The sequence below is a fragment of the Squalius cephalus genome (genome assembly GCF_949319135.1).
Source record: "Squalius cephalus genome assembly, chromosome: 13".
In the NCBI taxonomy this organism is placed as follows: domain Eukaryota; kingdom Metazoa; phylum Chordata; class Actinopteri; order Cypriniformes; family Leuciscidae; genus Squalius; species Squalius cephalus.
Genome location: NC_137134.1, coordinates 36,257,461 through 36,270,757, shown reverse-complemented (window position 1 = coordinate 36,270,757; position 13,297 = coordinate 36,257,461). Strand labels below are relative to the sequence as shown.

The 13,297-nt window shown below is 41.4% G+C and overlaps 1 protein-coding gene across 42 annotated transcripts in view; it reads right to left on the bottom strand.

Moving 5' to 3' along the window:
* The window catches only part of ptprsa (protein tyrosine phosphatase receptor type Sa), a 212,707-nt gene that overhangs the window by 30,671 nt on the left and 168,739 nt on the right, over positions 1 to 13,297 (bottom strand). For 14 of the 42 annotated variants that reach the window (XM_079890978.1, XM_079891018.1, XM_079890986.1 and 11 more), the window contains 8 exons: positions 9,772 to 10,365; positions 8,770 to 8,864; positions 8,406 to 8,659; positions 7,971 to 8,058; positions 7,397 to 7,624; positions 7,155 to 7,315; positions 6,485 to 6,499; positions 4,700 to 4,815 (listed from right to left, as the gene is read on the bottom strand). In XM_079890978.1, the coding sequence (XP_079747104.1) occupies positions 4,700 to 4,815; positions 6,485 to 6,499; positions 7,155 to 7,315; positions 7,397 to 7,624; positions 7,971 to 8,058; positions 8,406 to 8,659; positions 8,770 to 8,864; positions 9,772 to 10,365 (1,551 nt within the window). The remainder of the gene's footprint in view (positions 1 to 4,699; positions 4,816 to 6,484; positions 6,500 to 7,154; positions 7,316 to 7,396; positions 7,625 to 7,970; positions 8,059 to 8,405; positions 8,660 to 8,769; positions 8,865 to 9,771; positions 10,366 to 13,297) is intronic. The other 28 variants (XM_079891016.1, XM_079890982.1, XM_079890991.1 and 25 more) reach the window with 4 other exon arrangements.

Here is a 13,297-nt window from a genome sequence, read left to right as displayed (position 1 = left end):
TTAGCATTTTAAATATGAATGCATAAAACATATATGCAGGAAAAAATAGGATTATTTTATTCTATTTTTAAGCTTATTTATTTATGTATGTTTTCTTTTTATCAGCCAATTCAAATAAAAAAAGGCCAAACTTTACAGATTTATAAATTCGACAGTCATATCGGTTATTATTTCTGTGGAAGCGGATTAGTTTCAAATATAATTCACACAATGATTCACACATGCGTAGACAATTTCACATACATAAAACCTAATTCACGTACACACAAAAAAATATATATTCACAAAAAGCAATTCACATGCGCAAGATAAAATTATATATTCATAAAATACACTTCACAAATGCAAAACACAATTCGTAGATGTACAACTGTGCACAAAAACCTTTGAATGCTTAAAATGTGCGAGTTTATCCTTGAATATTAATGTGCAAATCGTCATTCACGTGTGAATCGCCTTGGATGTGTGTGTGTGTGTGTGTGTTTGAGACTTTCCTGACATCCTACACAGAGCAGTCGTACTCTTTAGCCAATCAGATTTAAGCTTATCAATCGACCAATCAGTATCGCGTGAGGGCGGGTCTACCTGCATGTTACGTCATCAGCTTTCCACCAGTTCATGGCTGAGCAGAGGTATGTGCAGTTTCTGTGTGTTTACTGAAGTTAAAGAAGTTCGAGATCAGTTGAAGCAATAGTTTATGAACTGCTGTTTAGTCCACATGTGAACATAAGCATTTATTTTTAGTATTGATGGATTTTCATGTCCTGTCCACCACACTAAACTGATGATAATGTATAATGTATGGAATGACGTGCATATATATAGGAGACATCTGTTTTGTTTTAAGCTGCATATATTATGTCGTTTTATTGTTTCAGATTTCCGAGACAGAGGATGTATGAAGATGCAGACAACCAGTACTGTGATCTTACTATTCCTACTGTAATTCTTTCTAAACAGTCATGTTGCAAGCCATCCATTTGACAGTTGTTTCAACAAGAGGTTGACAGTGATGCATTGTTACTGTATTTGTTATCTGTATGTACACGCTTTAGGAATAAAGCCATGCTATTCATGCATTATTAAATGTTCTTGTCAGAGTTAAAATATTCAAAGACATAGTTACATTTGATGTACATGTTTTTATTAATCTGACATTTCTGAATCCTTTGGGAATAAAATTATATATATATAAATGACTTGATCATGATTAATGTTCCTGTTACATATGAATATCATGAACTGACAATCTTAAGTATGAAGCACAACATTCAGTACAGAGAAATATACGTCTCTTCCAGAGTTGTGAGATCCAGTCAGTCTTATGCTTTTAAAGTATACAAACATATTGTGAAATACCTCAAGTGAAAAGTTAACAAATGAACTGTGTTCAATCCAGTCATCAGCAGACCTCTCTGTCTTTGGTCTGATATTTAAAGTAGTAAAAGCCTATAATACAAGAGGTGCAGACGGAGGACGTGGGAGATTAAGTGATAGAGTTTACTGAGTAATCTTAGTTGCGTGATCTTAATTGCCTCTCTATGATAAGTACTAGGCAAAGTAAAATTAATGCTTCACAACATTGTCCTGTGACACTAAAAACCTTGAGATGACAATACAGAACAAAACATAAGGAAATTAATGTTGAATATATGAATGAATGAATGAGGTATTTATATAGCGCTTTCATATGTACTACTGTACACCCAACGCGCTTTACAATCATACAATAAGGTTACAATAACTAAGTTAACATTAGTTAATGTATTAACTAACCATGAGCAATACATTTGTTGCTGTGTTTGTTAATCTTTGTTAACGTTAGTTAAAAATACAGCTGTTCATTGTTAGTTCACAGTGCATTAACTAATGTTAACAAGATTTTAATGAAGTATTAGTAAATGTTGAAATTAACTAACAAAAAAGAATAAATGCTGTAATTGTGCAGTTCATTATTAGTTAATGTAAACTAATGTTAACTAATGAAACGTTATTGTAAAGTGTTTCCAATTAAGACATTAATACAAAAAAAAAAAAAAAGTATAAAAGAATAAAGAAACAACATGGATTAAGATGTTTGTGACTGCTATCCAGATGTCATGCCAAAGTTGGTTAATCCTGAAAAATGCAGGGAAACAAAAAGTGTTTAATAATTTAACAACTTACACAAATTGCACAAATGGCAAATAAACACTGGCTGCTCATTAAAATAGGTCTATTCACTATTTAAAGAACAATCTCGATGAGGCCGGCGCTGAGAGAGCCAGAGATGATTGTTTTGCACTCATTAGTTAGAGCTGTCTGTACCTGCAGCTAACAACAAAACAGGCATCATTCTTCTTCATTTTTGACACGATATGGGACAGCTTACATCAGTTAATAGTTCATAAACTATTGCTTCAACTGATCTCGAACTTCTTTAACTTCAGTAAGCACACAGAAACTGCACATACCTCTGATCAGCCATGAACTGGTGGAAAGCTGATGACGTAACATGCAGGTAGGCCCGCCCTCACGTGATACTGATTGGTCGATTGATAAGCTTAAATCTGATTGGCTAAAGAGTACGACTGCACTGTGTAGGATGCCAGGAAAGTCTCAAAAAACACACACACACACACACACATCCAAGGCGATTTACACGTGAATGACGATTTGCACATTCAAGGATAAACTCGCACATTTGAAACATTCAAAGGTTTTTGTGCACAGTTGTACATCTACGAATTGTGTTTTGCATTTGTGAAGTGTATTTTATGAATATATAATTTTATTTTGCGCATGTGAATTGCTTTTTGTGAATATATATTTTTTTTCACGCATGTGAATTTTTTTTGTGTACGTGAATTAGGTTTCATGCATGTGAAATTGTCTACGCATGTGTGATCATGTTTTTTGCGTGAATTATATTTGAAACTAATCCGCTTCCATACATTTCTAACATAAAAATAGTTATCTGTATATGCAAAAATAAATTATAATGTTAAACATTAATATAGATCATTATTTTAATTGAACAAAAAAATGATTCATTAAAATAAAATGTTTTAAACGAATTTCTTTTTTAAACAATTATTAAAATAATTATCGGTTACTGTTTTAAAATTTCTACATCAGTGCATCGCCTTAATTATAAGATATAAACAGTGTTTACAAGAGGCATCGTTTGTCTTTTCTACCTCCCAAAGCTATGTAAATATTAAACGTCAATATGACAGCCATTTTTCTTCTATAATGTGACTTCTTGGCAAAAGAGAATAAACCAAGAAATCAATAAAAAAACAAAACAAACAGTGATATGCATCAAGATTTTAGCAAGCAGCCTAAAAAATGACGGGGATTACAAATCTTCTATTCACAGGCACGATTTATCACAGGCTTTGAGACACCATGAGCGCTGCTTTTTTGCGATTGTGTCATTAAAGAGTTTGCTCATGAAAATCTTTGTGTTTTAAAACACTTAATAATACCAATCCAAAAAGACTAAAGAGGAGTCAGAGGAATTGAGCACAATCTGACCCTAAATGTGCTACGAAACAAACAGAATGTCAGTGTCTCGTCTCATTAGGATAAGCACAGTGGTTGAGCCCCGCGTTGGGCGCCATATGTGCCAGTCATCCATGTGAACTGAAGTGTGCTCCTTTTAACAATGGACCCTATTAGCTAATGGAAATGTCGCAAATGTTTCCCCGTCCCAGTTAATTGGGCTAAAATGTCCGCTTAAATAAAAATTCACCAAGCAAAGAGATAATGACATCCCGCACTTAAAAGAACAACGTCGCGTCACAAATTGAACGCTCCTCAATTAATAAAGTCCATCGAGGACGACTTTAACGAGGCGAACCTCTGATAGCGTTGAAGCAGACGAGAAAGGCGAGAAAGAAGATGAAAGCACGCCAGGCTCATTTCAGATGTGTTAGGCGGCTACCGGACAAGATGCTCCACAATGGACAGGTGATTATGGGAAATGAGGTGGCGATAGAGGCTTTCTTGCGTTCTCCAACTCCATTTCTCATCTGGCTCTCGTTTTATGTCCGCTGAAGGAGGCAAGCTCTCGGCAGAGGCCGAGTTATGACCTCCTCGGGCGGCCGAGACGAGATTACCGCCTTTGAAACGAGCTGTTTGATGGGAGAGAGCGCACAGGAGAGAGACGCCTTCGACAAATTCACTTCAAGGAGCCACAGAGAAATGTCAGACTAGGTTTAGCGTCCAAAGCCGGCGAAATAGAGAACGCTCTTTGAACTGGAGGATTTGGACGAGACAAAAGATCGTCTGCTTTTGAGTGAGTTGAGGACGGCGAGAGCAAAAACATCTCTGAAGAGGCCTGGACGTTGGATTTCGTTCAGTTGTAAGCAACCCCTGAACCAAATATGAAATAAAAATGATTGACAGGCCGTACACAATTATTAACTAATAAACCGCATCAGTAGAGATGCAAATTAGAAATAGCAGCAGGTGCACCTGAAATTGACAGTTAAATTAAAGTTAACTGACAAAATATGTCACTCCTGCACACTTCAAAATGATATGCAAAATAATGTCAAAAAGGCTGTTTTTCTTTATGCAAAATATAATTCTTTTGATTTGGGGGTGAAATATGACCTACAAATAGATATGACATGTTCTCGACAGGTTTCGTGAGATGCAGCAGTTTACAGTCGGAGAAAACTAATCAGAGAGTCTGTTGGTGTGCATGTACCTGGGGTTTGGAAGTTGATTCGTCTCATCTCCACGGGGTCTGTGGGGTGGTGAGGGGTGATTTCGGCGTTGTTCAGCAGGCATTTCGTCCGTGGCTCTGACTCTTTCCGTTTGCTGCTTTAAAAAAGGAAAGGAAAACATGGAGACTAAATAAAAACTGACAAATGAGATGGAAAAAGAACAAGTGAACCAAATCACACAATGACCACCCAGTGTTTTCTGACCCATTCAGTTCATGATTCAGATCGATGACTCCCGATTTTGAATGATTCTTCTATCTATCTATCCATCTATCTATCTATCTTAGAGAAGCACAGATACAAAATCTCTCTGCCGATACGTTAACCGATTATTCAGAATGAAATCTGCCGATTCCGATATCGATAATATCTCTTGAACTGAGGCGCTACAGCGATCTGCCATGTCACATTTAAGATTATCAAAAAGACATTTATTATTTGAATTTGGAGATAGAATGGACATAATGATGAGACTTTGTTTCTTTTTTTGGCTGATATATCGGTGCATCTCTAATAATATATATATATATATATACATTGTGTTTATAGTTAAAGGGGTCATATAATGGTACATGCACTTTTACAAGTTGATTGTACTGAAATGTGTGTTGGCAGTGCCTGTACACAACCATCATAAAATGATAAAAATCCATCCAGTGTTTTTTTTTTAATCTCCTTATATGTTTGACCCTCTCTGAAATCAAGCCGTTCGATTTTGTGACGTCACAAAATCGACGCCCCTCCCACGATTGGTGAGTGACAGCAGCGTTTCAACACAGACCCGCCCTCGCTTGTGAGCGAGCTGTCTGTCATCATAGTCCGCGCGTCATTGTTGATACCCTCACTGGAGCGCTGTCTATGAGCAGAATGGCGTCTGCGATTGTTCTTCGGTGTAATAAGGAACACAGCAGTCATTTTGATGTTCCTAAATCCGGCCGAGTTTTGTTTTTGAAGGAATATGTCCAAAGGATTGACGTGGGGATTCCCTCACGGGGATTCCCCCATGCTTTCAGGTTTGCGCCAATCATTTCACACCAGACAGCTTTACAAATGAGAAAAAACGGATCGGTACCAACGTGTTCCTGCTGAACCTCCAGAAGAAGTGAGTGTAATGTTTTATTAACCTTTATATTAATATTTATATTAATCTTTGCAAATTTGCAAACCTTGCTGCAGGCTTCACGATGAATGCATCTAAGGTTTACACTCAGGGTACATTACAGCATGTTTTCTATGTACGACGTTCTCAATATAATTCATAATCCCACGTTTATAATGAACAAGGCGTTATGGATATTGTGTTATTATTTCAAACGGTGTACCCAAAGAACAGAGGGGCGGGGTGAGCAAAGCTCATTATCATTTAAAGACACATGCACTGAAACGGTGTGCTGAAAACAGAGCTGTTTTTGACCAGGTAAAATGAGTGTTTTCTTACAATACTAATGAGAATTTTTAATTAAAGTATATTACAAACTTTTAATTTAAACCCTAAAGAATCATATTAGCTTGTACAAAAATGGCATTATATGACCCCTTTAATATAGAGGAAGCTAGATGCTAGCACAAACAAAGCTATACATTGTGTTTATAGTTAATATAGAGGAAGCTAGATGCTAGCACAAACAAAGCTATGTCCACACACAACACAGCCGAGGGGCACATTGGTTTTTCATTGCCATCTAATTAAAACTTGCTTTTATGCTGAGGCAGGTTGTTTTCTTTTGCCCCCTTGAAAACAGCAATAAAGTACAGCTAAGCCTTACCTGTCAGGCTTGCTGCTTCCAAAGAAAGCATTGAAGTGAAATAAATATATAAAAGAGAGAAAACACAACAAGAGAACAAGGGAGAGGAGAAAGAAGAAAATCAATAGAGTGCATTTAAATTCACAGGGCAGGCTAGCAGTGCCAGATTAGGCTCATCTGCATTTGGACAGACCTGTAAAGATGTGTGTTTGCGCATCTCCAGACACCAGAGGTCAAACTCAAGGTCCTGCCGAGGGAGGAAATACTAGCCAGGAGTCATTCGCTTTTAACCTCGTCCGTGAGGTGCTAATGAGGAATAGCTTCCGCACGTTTGCATGCTAAAAGTCAAAGCGGTCTGCTTTGGCCGTGCTCTGAAGCTAATAGCTATTAGCCATCACCTCATTACATTTTGATACGATCGAATTGACTGCTCTCCTCAGCTATGCTTTGAACTTCTCCAAACGATGCTAACGGCTGGGGGGGGGGGGGGGGGGGATATGTCTAAAATAAGCTTAAATCATTCTATTAGCATTTCTTCACCTCATAATGCATTTACAGTGCATTAGTTTGAAGATAGTTCCACCTGCTTGTTATATAAAGAACAAATTAGGTCAAAAATCCCCTTTTTGCTGGTACTATAAATGGTAGGGACAAACATCAATTCATTAGAATGTGAAAAAAGTCCACTCACTTCTTGTAGAGGAGAATCGCAATGACAATACAGATTATGAAGACCACAGCGAGAACGGGTCCCACCACCCAGATCAGTCCGTCTCCTCCCGTCTCCAGGGGCTGAGGGTCCACGTCAGGAGCCATGATTGGGTCCGTGTAGGGGCTAGATGCGAAGGATTTCTGCACAAAAAGGTTAAAGTCATCTACATTTGTCACCAATTTGTGATGGATTAAAAAGGCTTTTCCTTATATTTCACTCACCCCTCCAGTAGTGTTAAGCTCAGCTAGGATGAAGAACACATATTCCTGTCCAGGGTCCAGAGCCCTGTTTTCGAAGGCGCTATACACTCTCTGATCGCCCAGGGTGAAGGACGACGGCATGGATGAGGGCTTGAAGCTGGCAGCGATGTAGGGCCGCTTCCCGTCCACCTGCTTGAGCTGACGGGTGGTTCGAGCGTGACGTTGACCGAGTCTTCTTTCGCCCAACAGCTGTGGGAGAAAAAACTGCTTGAGAAGAACTGAAACCAGCATCTAAAACACAACATATGTACCAAATCAGCATCAAGCAGTGCTAATGGTGCAAACAAAATGGGCTATCTACTATAAATTTTTTATTTTGAAGTCCCAATACACAGCTCCACAGCTCAAGGTCGAGTGGCTAAGCGTTGCAGTTTGCCAGCAGGTGAGGATGAGAGCTGTGTAATTGTCCCCTTTTCCCTGACAAACCCCTCGGGAACGTTCCCACAATGCTCCTGCGAGAACACTTTCCATGGCTCTGGCTCCACTGTGTCTGCGACACAAGGACAAAGACTTGTGGAAAAAAGGGTATGTTCACCTCTTCCAGGTCCAGCTCGTCTGGGTTCTTGATGTGTCTGATCGGTCCTCTTCCCTTCTTCAGAGGAACCACCACAACATAGATTGCCCTGCAAGAGGTCAAGATGGTGCATAAAACAAATAAATCCCCCCACAACAGACATCGTTAGTATCATAAAAACGTTATCTACATTTCTGTATCCATCAGAGCATTAAAAATGGGAATATCTAGCCAAACAAAACCTGAAAAATACACAACCATGTGAACGCAGACGATTAAAATGCAGTTCTTAACACAGGTATATATACTGCATTCTCAGTGTGGCCACAAGGGGCACTATAGATAACAACAGCACAAACTTTCTTCAAAAATGGATCCATCATTCACACTTTGAAATGCATTTGCATTCGTATACTTGGGTAGAGTGCGTTTCTTGGCAAGGACGGTTTTCCTCACCTGATCAACTCTTTGGCTTCCAGCGGTGGGAAGAGAATGGTCAGCATACTGTCCGGCTCTCTTTTCAGGTCCAACTCAGGTTTTCGGATGAGAATAGGTGGCGCCGTTCGGGCGATGAGCTTGTGTTTGGGTCCACCGTCGCTGCTCTCCTGGCAGGTGATTCTGAACTCATAGGTGACGTTGGGTCGTAAATTGGTGATGAGAGCTTTGGTCATCCTAGCATCAATGTCAACCTTCTGCCGGTTGTACTCGATCTGTGGAAGAATGTGCATGGATAAACTGTTCACAATAACATCAAAAACATTTTGAGTCAGAGTCTGGCAGGTACTCGTTTGAACAGGATGGACAAAACTGAATCGCTTACCATGCATCGGTATGGGGAACGGCTATCGGAAAACTTCCAGGTCAGCAGTACCGTGGTCTTGGTGACCAGCTTCACGGTGAAGTTCTTAGGAACATCTGTCCAGAAGTGAATGGAGGAAACAAATTGAGAAAAACAAGTACAGGAGGACTGAAGGGAAAGAAGGCTGACAGAATATTCGGCGTTTGCGACCATTTTTCTTTTTTCCCCCAAGGGAAAGGGGCTTTGGTCCCTCGGAGTGAGCGGAGTGTGGCGTTAGCTGTGAAGGGGAGGGAGGGAGGCGCTCAGTTGGGACAAACAGCACGCTAGACTGGACTGGTGAACACAGAACCACAGGATCGCACAGTACTCTGCCTGCCCTGGCCCGGCAGTGCCGCCCCAACAAAAAAATTTGGAAAGCAGTTCCCATAATCCCCCCTGAATGCTTCCAGAATAGCTGAACCCACATTATGTTTGAGTAACCCACTGCTGCATACTCTCAAATTTGGATAGGCACTGCCGTGGCAGAAAGCCCGACAGGAACGAGGACAAACCCCAAAACACAATTGTCATGCCCACACTTGTTAGCAGTGCATCATGGGACGCCATGCTTCAAACCATCCCAGTGTGGGAGCGGGGGGGAAAGGTGAGTACAGAAAAGAGGAATTGTCAGACCAAAAAATGAAAAATAAATAAGAAAAACCCAAAGTAAACAAATGTGCCTAGTTTCACTTCAGATTTGGGATCTCCTTGACGTGGTTCTCGCCTGCCTTTGATACTAGGGAAATTTTGTGATTAGATGAGTGAATGTGCTGGGCGTGTCTGACCAATCGGCACTTACCTCGCAAAAATTGATGCTCCTCCCCTTTCAAAACTGACTGACTTTAGCTTACTGACTTATTTTACCTTGTTGTGGGGGAGGGTGTTAGTGAGGTATGTGGCTCCCAGAGAACTTTATATAATCGGGTGTAGGTGCTTGCATTGTAGAGGTTTGTCCCTTGAGGCGGGGAAATGAGCAACCCCTACCTGCTTCATAGGCCACTGTTCGATACTGGATCGGTGGGCTGTAGGGCCCTGGACCTACACTGGTGTGCGCTCGAATTTTCACATCATACACTGCGTTGGGTCTCAGGCTGTTGAGGGTGTAGCTGTTCTCGCTTGCCGGCAGACGCAGTTCCTTGGGTCCGCCAGCCATTCCCATCTCCTGATAGGCCAGTGTGTATTCCGTTATATCACCGTTGCGCTCCGCTAGCACCGGAGGCAGCCAGGAGAACTGGAGCGAGCAGCAGGTGATGTTGGACCCTTCGGTTATTTGAGGATACCCTCGAGGAACCTCTTCCGGGACTCTTAGTTCTCGCGTAGCCTCTTCGCCAAATCCTGATCTGGACTTGGCGGATACTTTGAACACATACGTGGCCCCTCGGTGGATATTGCTAATGGAATACTCGAACTCCTGAGGGCCGAACTCCAGCGTGGCCAGGGGGCTCACGTCTTTTCGGCCAAACTGCAGCCGATAGCCCTGCACCTCGAGACCCGGAGCAATAAAATCTGGGGGTTGCCAGCGTACTAATGCGGTAGTCTCTGAGTTTTGGTTGACGGAGAGAAAGGGAGGCCCCGGCACTGTAGCGAGAGAGAGAGAGAGAGAGAGAGAGAGAAAAAGAAAGAGAGGGACATTACATTAACTTCAAATGAACCGTATCTCACTTAAGTTTGCTGTATCAAAACCAAATGTCTTTTCATCCTGTTACTCCCTACTAAAGAAAAGGCACCTGAAACGAATTTAAAAGGATTACAAACCCATTTCCTGTAAAGTGCTCTTACATAAGCATGCATTTATTGTGCAACTGCCATAAAGGTGTTAACAACACATATATACTCTATTAGTAACTGCAAATGTTTCAAAATCACAGTCTTATGTCAGAGCAGCAACACTATTATATTTTAAGTTAACAGAAGTGACTAGATGGTTGTTGAACAGATCACCGGATGAGAGATGGTGGGTTAACAGCCGTATGATAGAGACGGAGGGCATGAGAACAGATAGGAGGACAAATGACTCCAGAAAAAAAAAGGAGAGCTGATGAAGGTGACGGGGAATCATCGCAATCTGCCGCAGCAAGAGGACAACGAGGGTCAGAGACAGCGTGATTGTAGCACGCTTCCCCTCACCAACAGCACTCCAGTCCACTCCACTGGACGACACACAATCCTCTCCACAGGACCACAGGCACGTTTCCCATTAGGCCTTGCATTAACGGCCACTGTTGACCCACAGCCACTGATTAAGATAGGATTGCGTTTCACACTCACGCCCTCCCCTTCCCTATTTCCCTCTCGCTCTCTGTCCTTCTCATCTCCAGTAGAGGAGAAGCGTCAGAGCTGCTGCGAAAAAGAACAAAATAAAATAACCTTCAGCTAACATGCAATTAACCTGCCGACAGGACTTACAGTGAGTTATATTAGGCGTATAAAGCACGACTGCCAGCTGACATAACTTAGCCCTGAAAAAACTGCAGCGTTGCATTCTGGGCTGAACTGATATCAAAAATACAAAAGACAAGGGCAATATGTCTGAATATAACCGTCCGACTTAATGTCCTCAGCACAGGATGACAAAAGGGCGACATAATTAAAAGTCTTTGATTAATTATTTCTTGTGTACTGTAGAAAAATTAAAGCAACATACCACAAGAGACCATGTTTTACAGTGATTTTACCAAGGTTTATTTAGCCACATAAGCATGGTGCAGCATGTCCTGAGTTGGCTAGCTGTTTACAATTGCAAGGCAATGCAGCAGCTAATATAGATTTCAAACACAGCTGATCCAATCTAATTTTGGATCTATCTAACAGCAATTTATGAACACCATAATGCCTGTTTGTAATCCCATAATCCAAAAAATTCAATTTGCAGAAAGTTCAACTCCATGCCACAGTATCCTGGCTTCAGACGCGACTAGACAAGAAGCTCCAGAGACCAACAAGGAGCTTCACTCTCCACAATCAGGACTGGAGCAAGTGGCCCTAAGTGGACCAATTAATTGAAGAGAATAACCACAGTGCCGGGAGGATTGTGAGTCATCCAGACTCTCTGGTCCCCGAGCCGTGGCGGCCGTCCAAGCGGGCACTCGTGAAGAACACCTCCAGCCTCTGCATTAGCATGCAATCTGCTCATCTCCCACAAGGATGAAGGGAGACAGGAGGAAATTAAAATAAGGAAGGCTCGTACTCGATCGGAATCTGGCTAAACTTAAAGACGTTGCAGTTTGTGTTTAATGCACATGGAATCGCGAATGATAAGGCGTATTAGCGACGAAGGGGTTTGACAGAGCACACATCAATCAGTCTGTCGACTCTGAAGCGAGAACAGAATCAATCATTTCCGTGTCGTTCCTCACGGACAACAGGCAGCATCAATTAGATCGATACAAGGACATCTGCTTTGAGATTAAGGCGCGGTTAACCGATAACGCAGCTCTTTGAATGCAACATTAATAATGTTTGTCAATATGGCTGACACATGACACAAAAATAATCCAAAATGACTAATTTGTTTTTTTGTTTGTTGCATTTGTACCGGTGTTCATTGATATACTATTAAAATGTATATTCTCATTGTGATTTTTTTTTTTAACCAATACAAATACTAATGCGCACTCTAGTGCACATTATTCCGCCGCTTGCAACTTGAATGACGGCTCGGTGTGACCGTAGAGCCTGACTGACTGAGTCGCTGTTCTGAAGTGTATCTCCGACATGCAGAATGGCAGCTCGGGGACGGACGGCGCTCTCAGATGACAGGCGGACTTAAGGAAGGTTCCGGGTTTGAAAGGGGCGGGTCGGCCCTTATCAATACAATAAGGCAGGGGCTTAAATTGTCTGACAGCATTATGTAGCAGAAATGAGGCATGAAAGTGCCCCGGAGTGGCTCTTCTGAGCCCCATTGGTCAAGCTTCCCTTCTGTTCTGGCACTTGAAAGAGCGTGATGCCGCTTCTTTAAGTAGGGCTGAGTCTGCCCTTGTTTATTTATTTATTTCTTTTGTCTGCTGTAAGCGTTTCGCCACACTTTCGGAGGCGGGAAGCACAGGGACATCCTTCCTTTGAGCGCCACATCACTGCGTGAGGGAGAGGGAGAGAGACAGGCGTTGAGAATGACATGCATATGTGGCGGGACTGTCACACTTGACACCTGGGATCGGCACACCTGTCTCGTCAGCGCTAAACTGAATAACTTTAAAAATTAAAAAATTATTAAAAAATAAAACAAGAAGAAACGAGCTAGGCTACGACACCATACACACCCGCGGTACTGTTTGATAACCATATAATATACTGCTTAATAGTTACTTTAAAGAATATCATGGGATTAGCATGATGGCAGCGTCCAAAATTCACTAGCATGGTATTCACTTTTCTATAGTGTACTGGTACCATTGTGCATTTAAGAAAGCAAAACCACCACAATTCTAACAGTAGGGCTGTATCAAATATTTTAAAGGGGACATATCATGCTAAATCCACTTTTTTAGCCCTTAAATGCATTTTGTTGTAT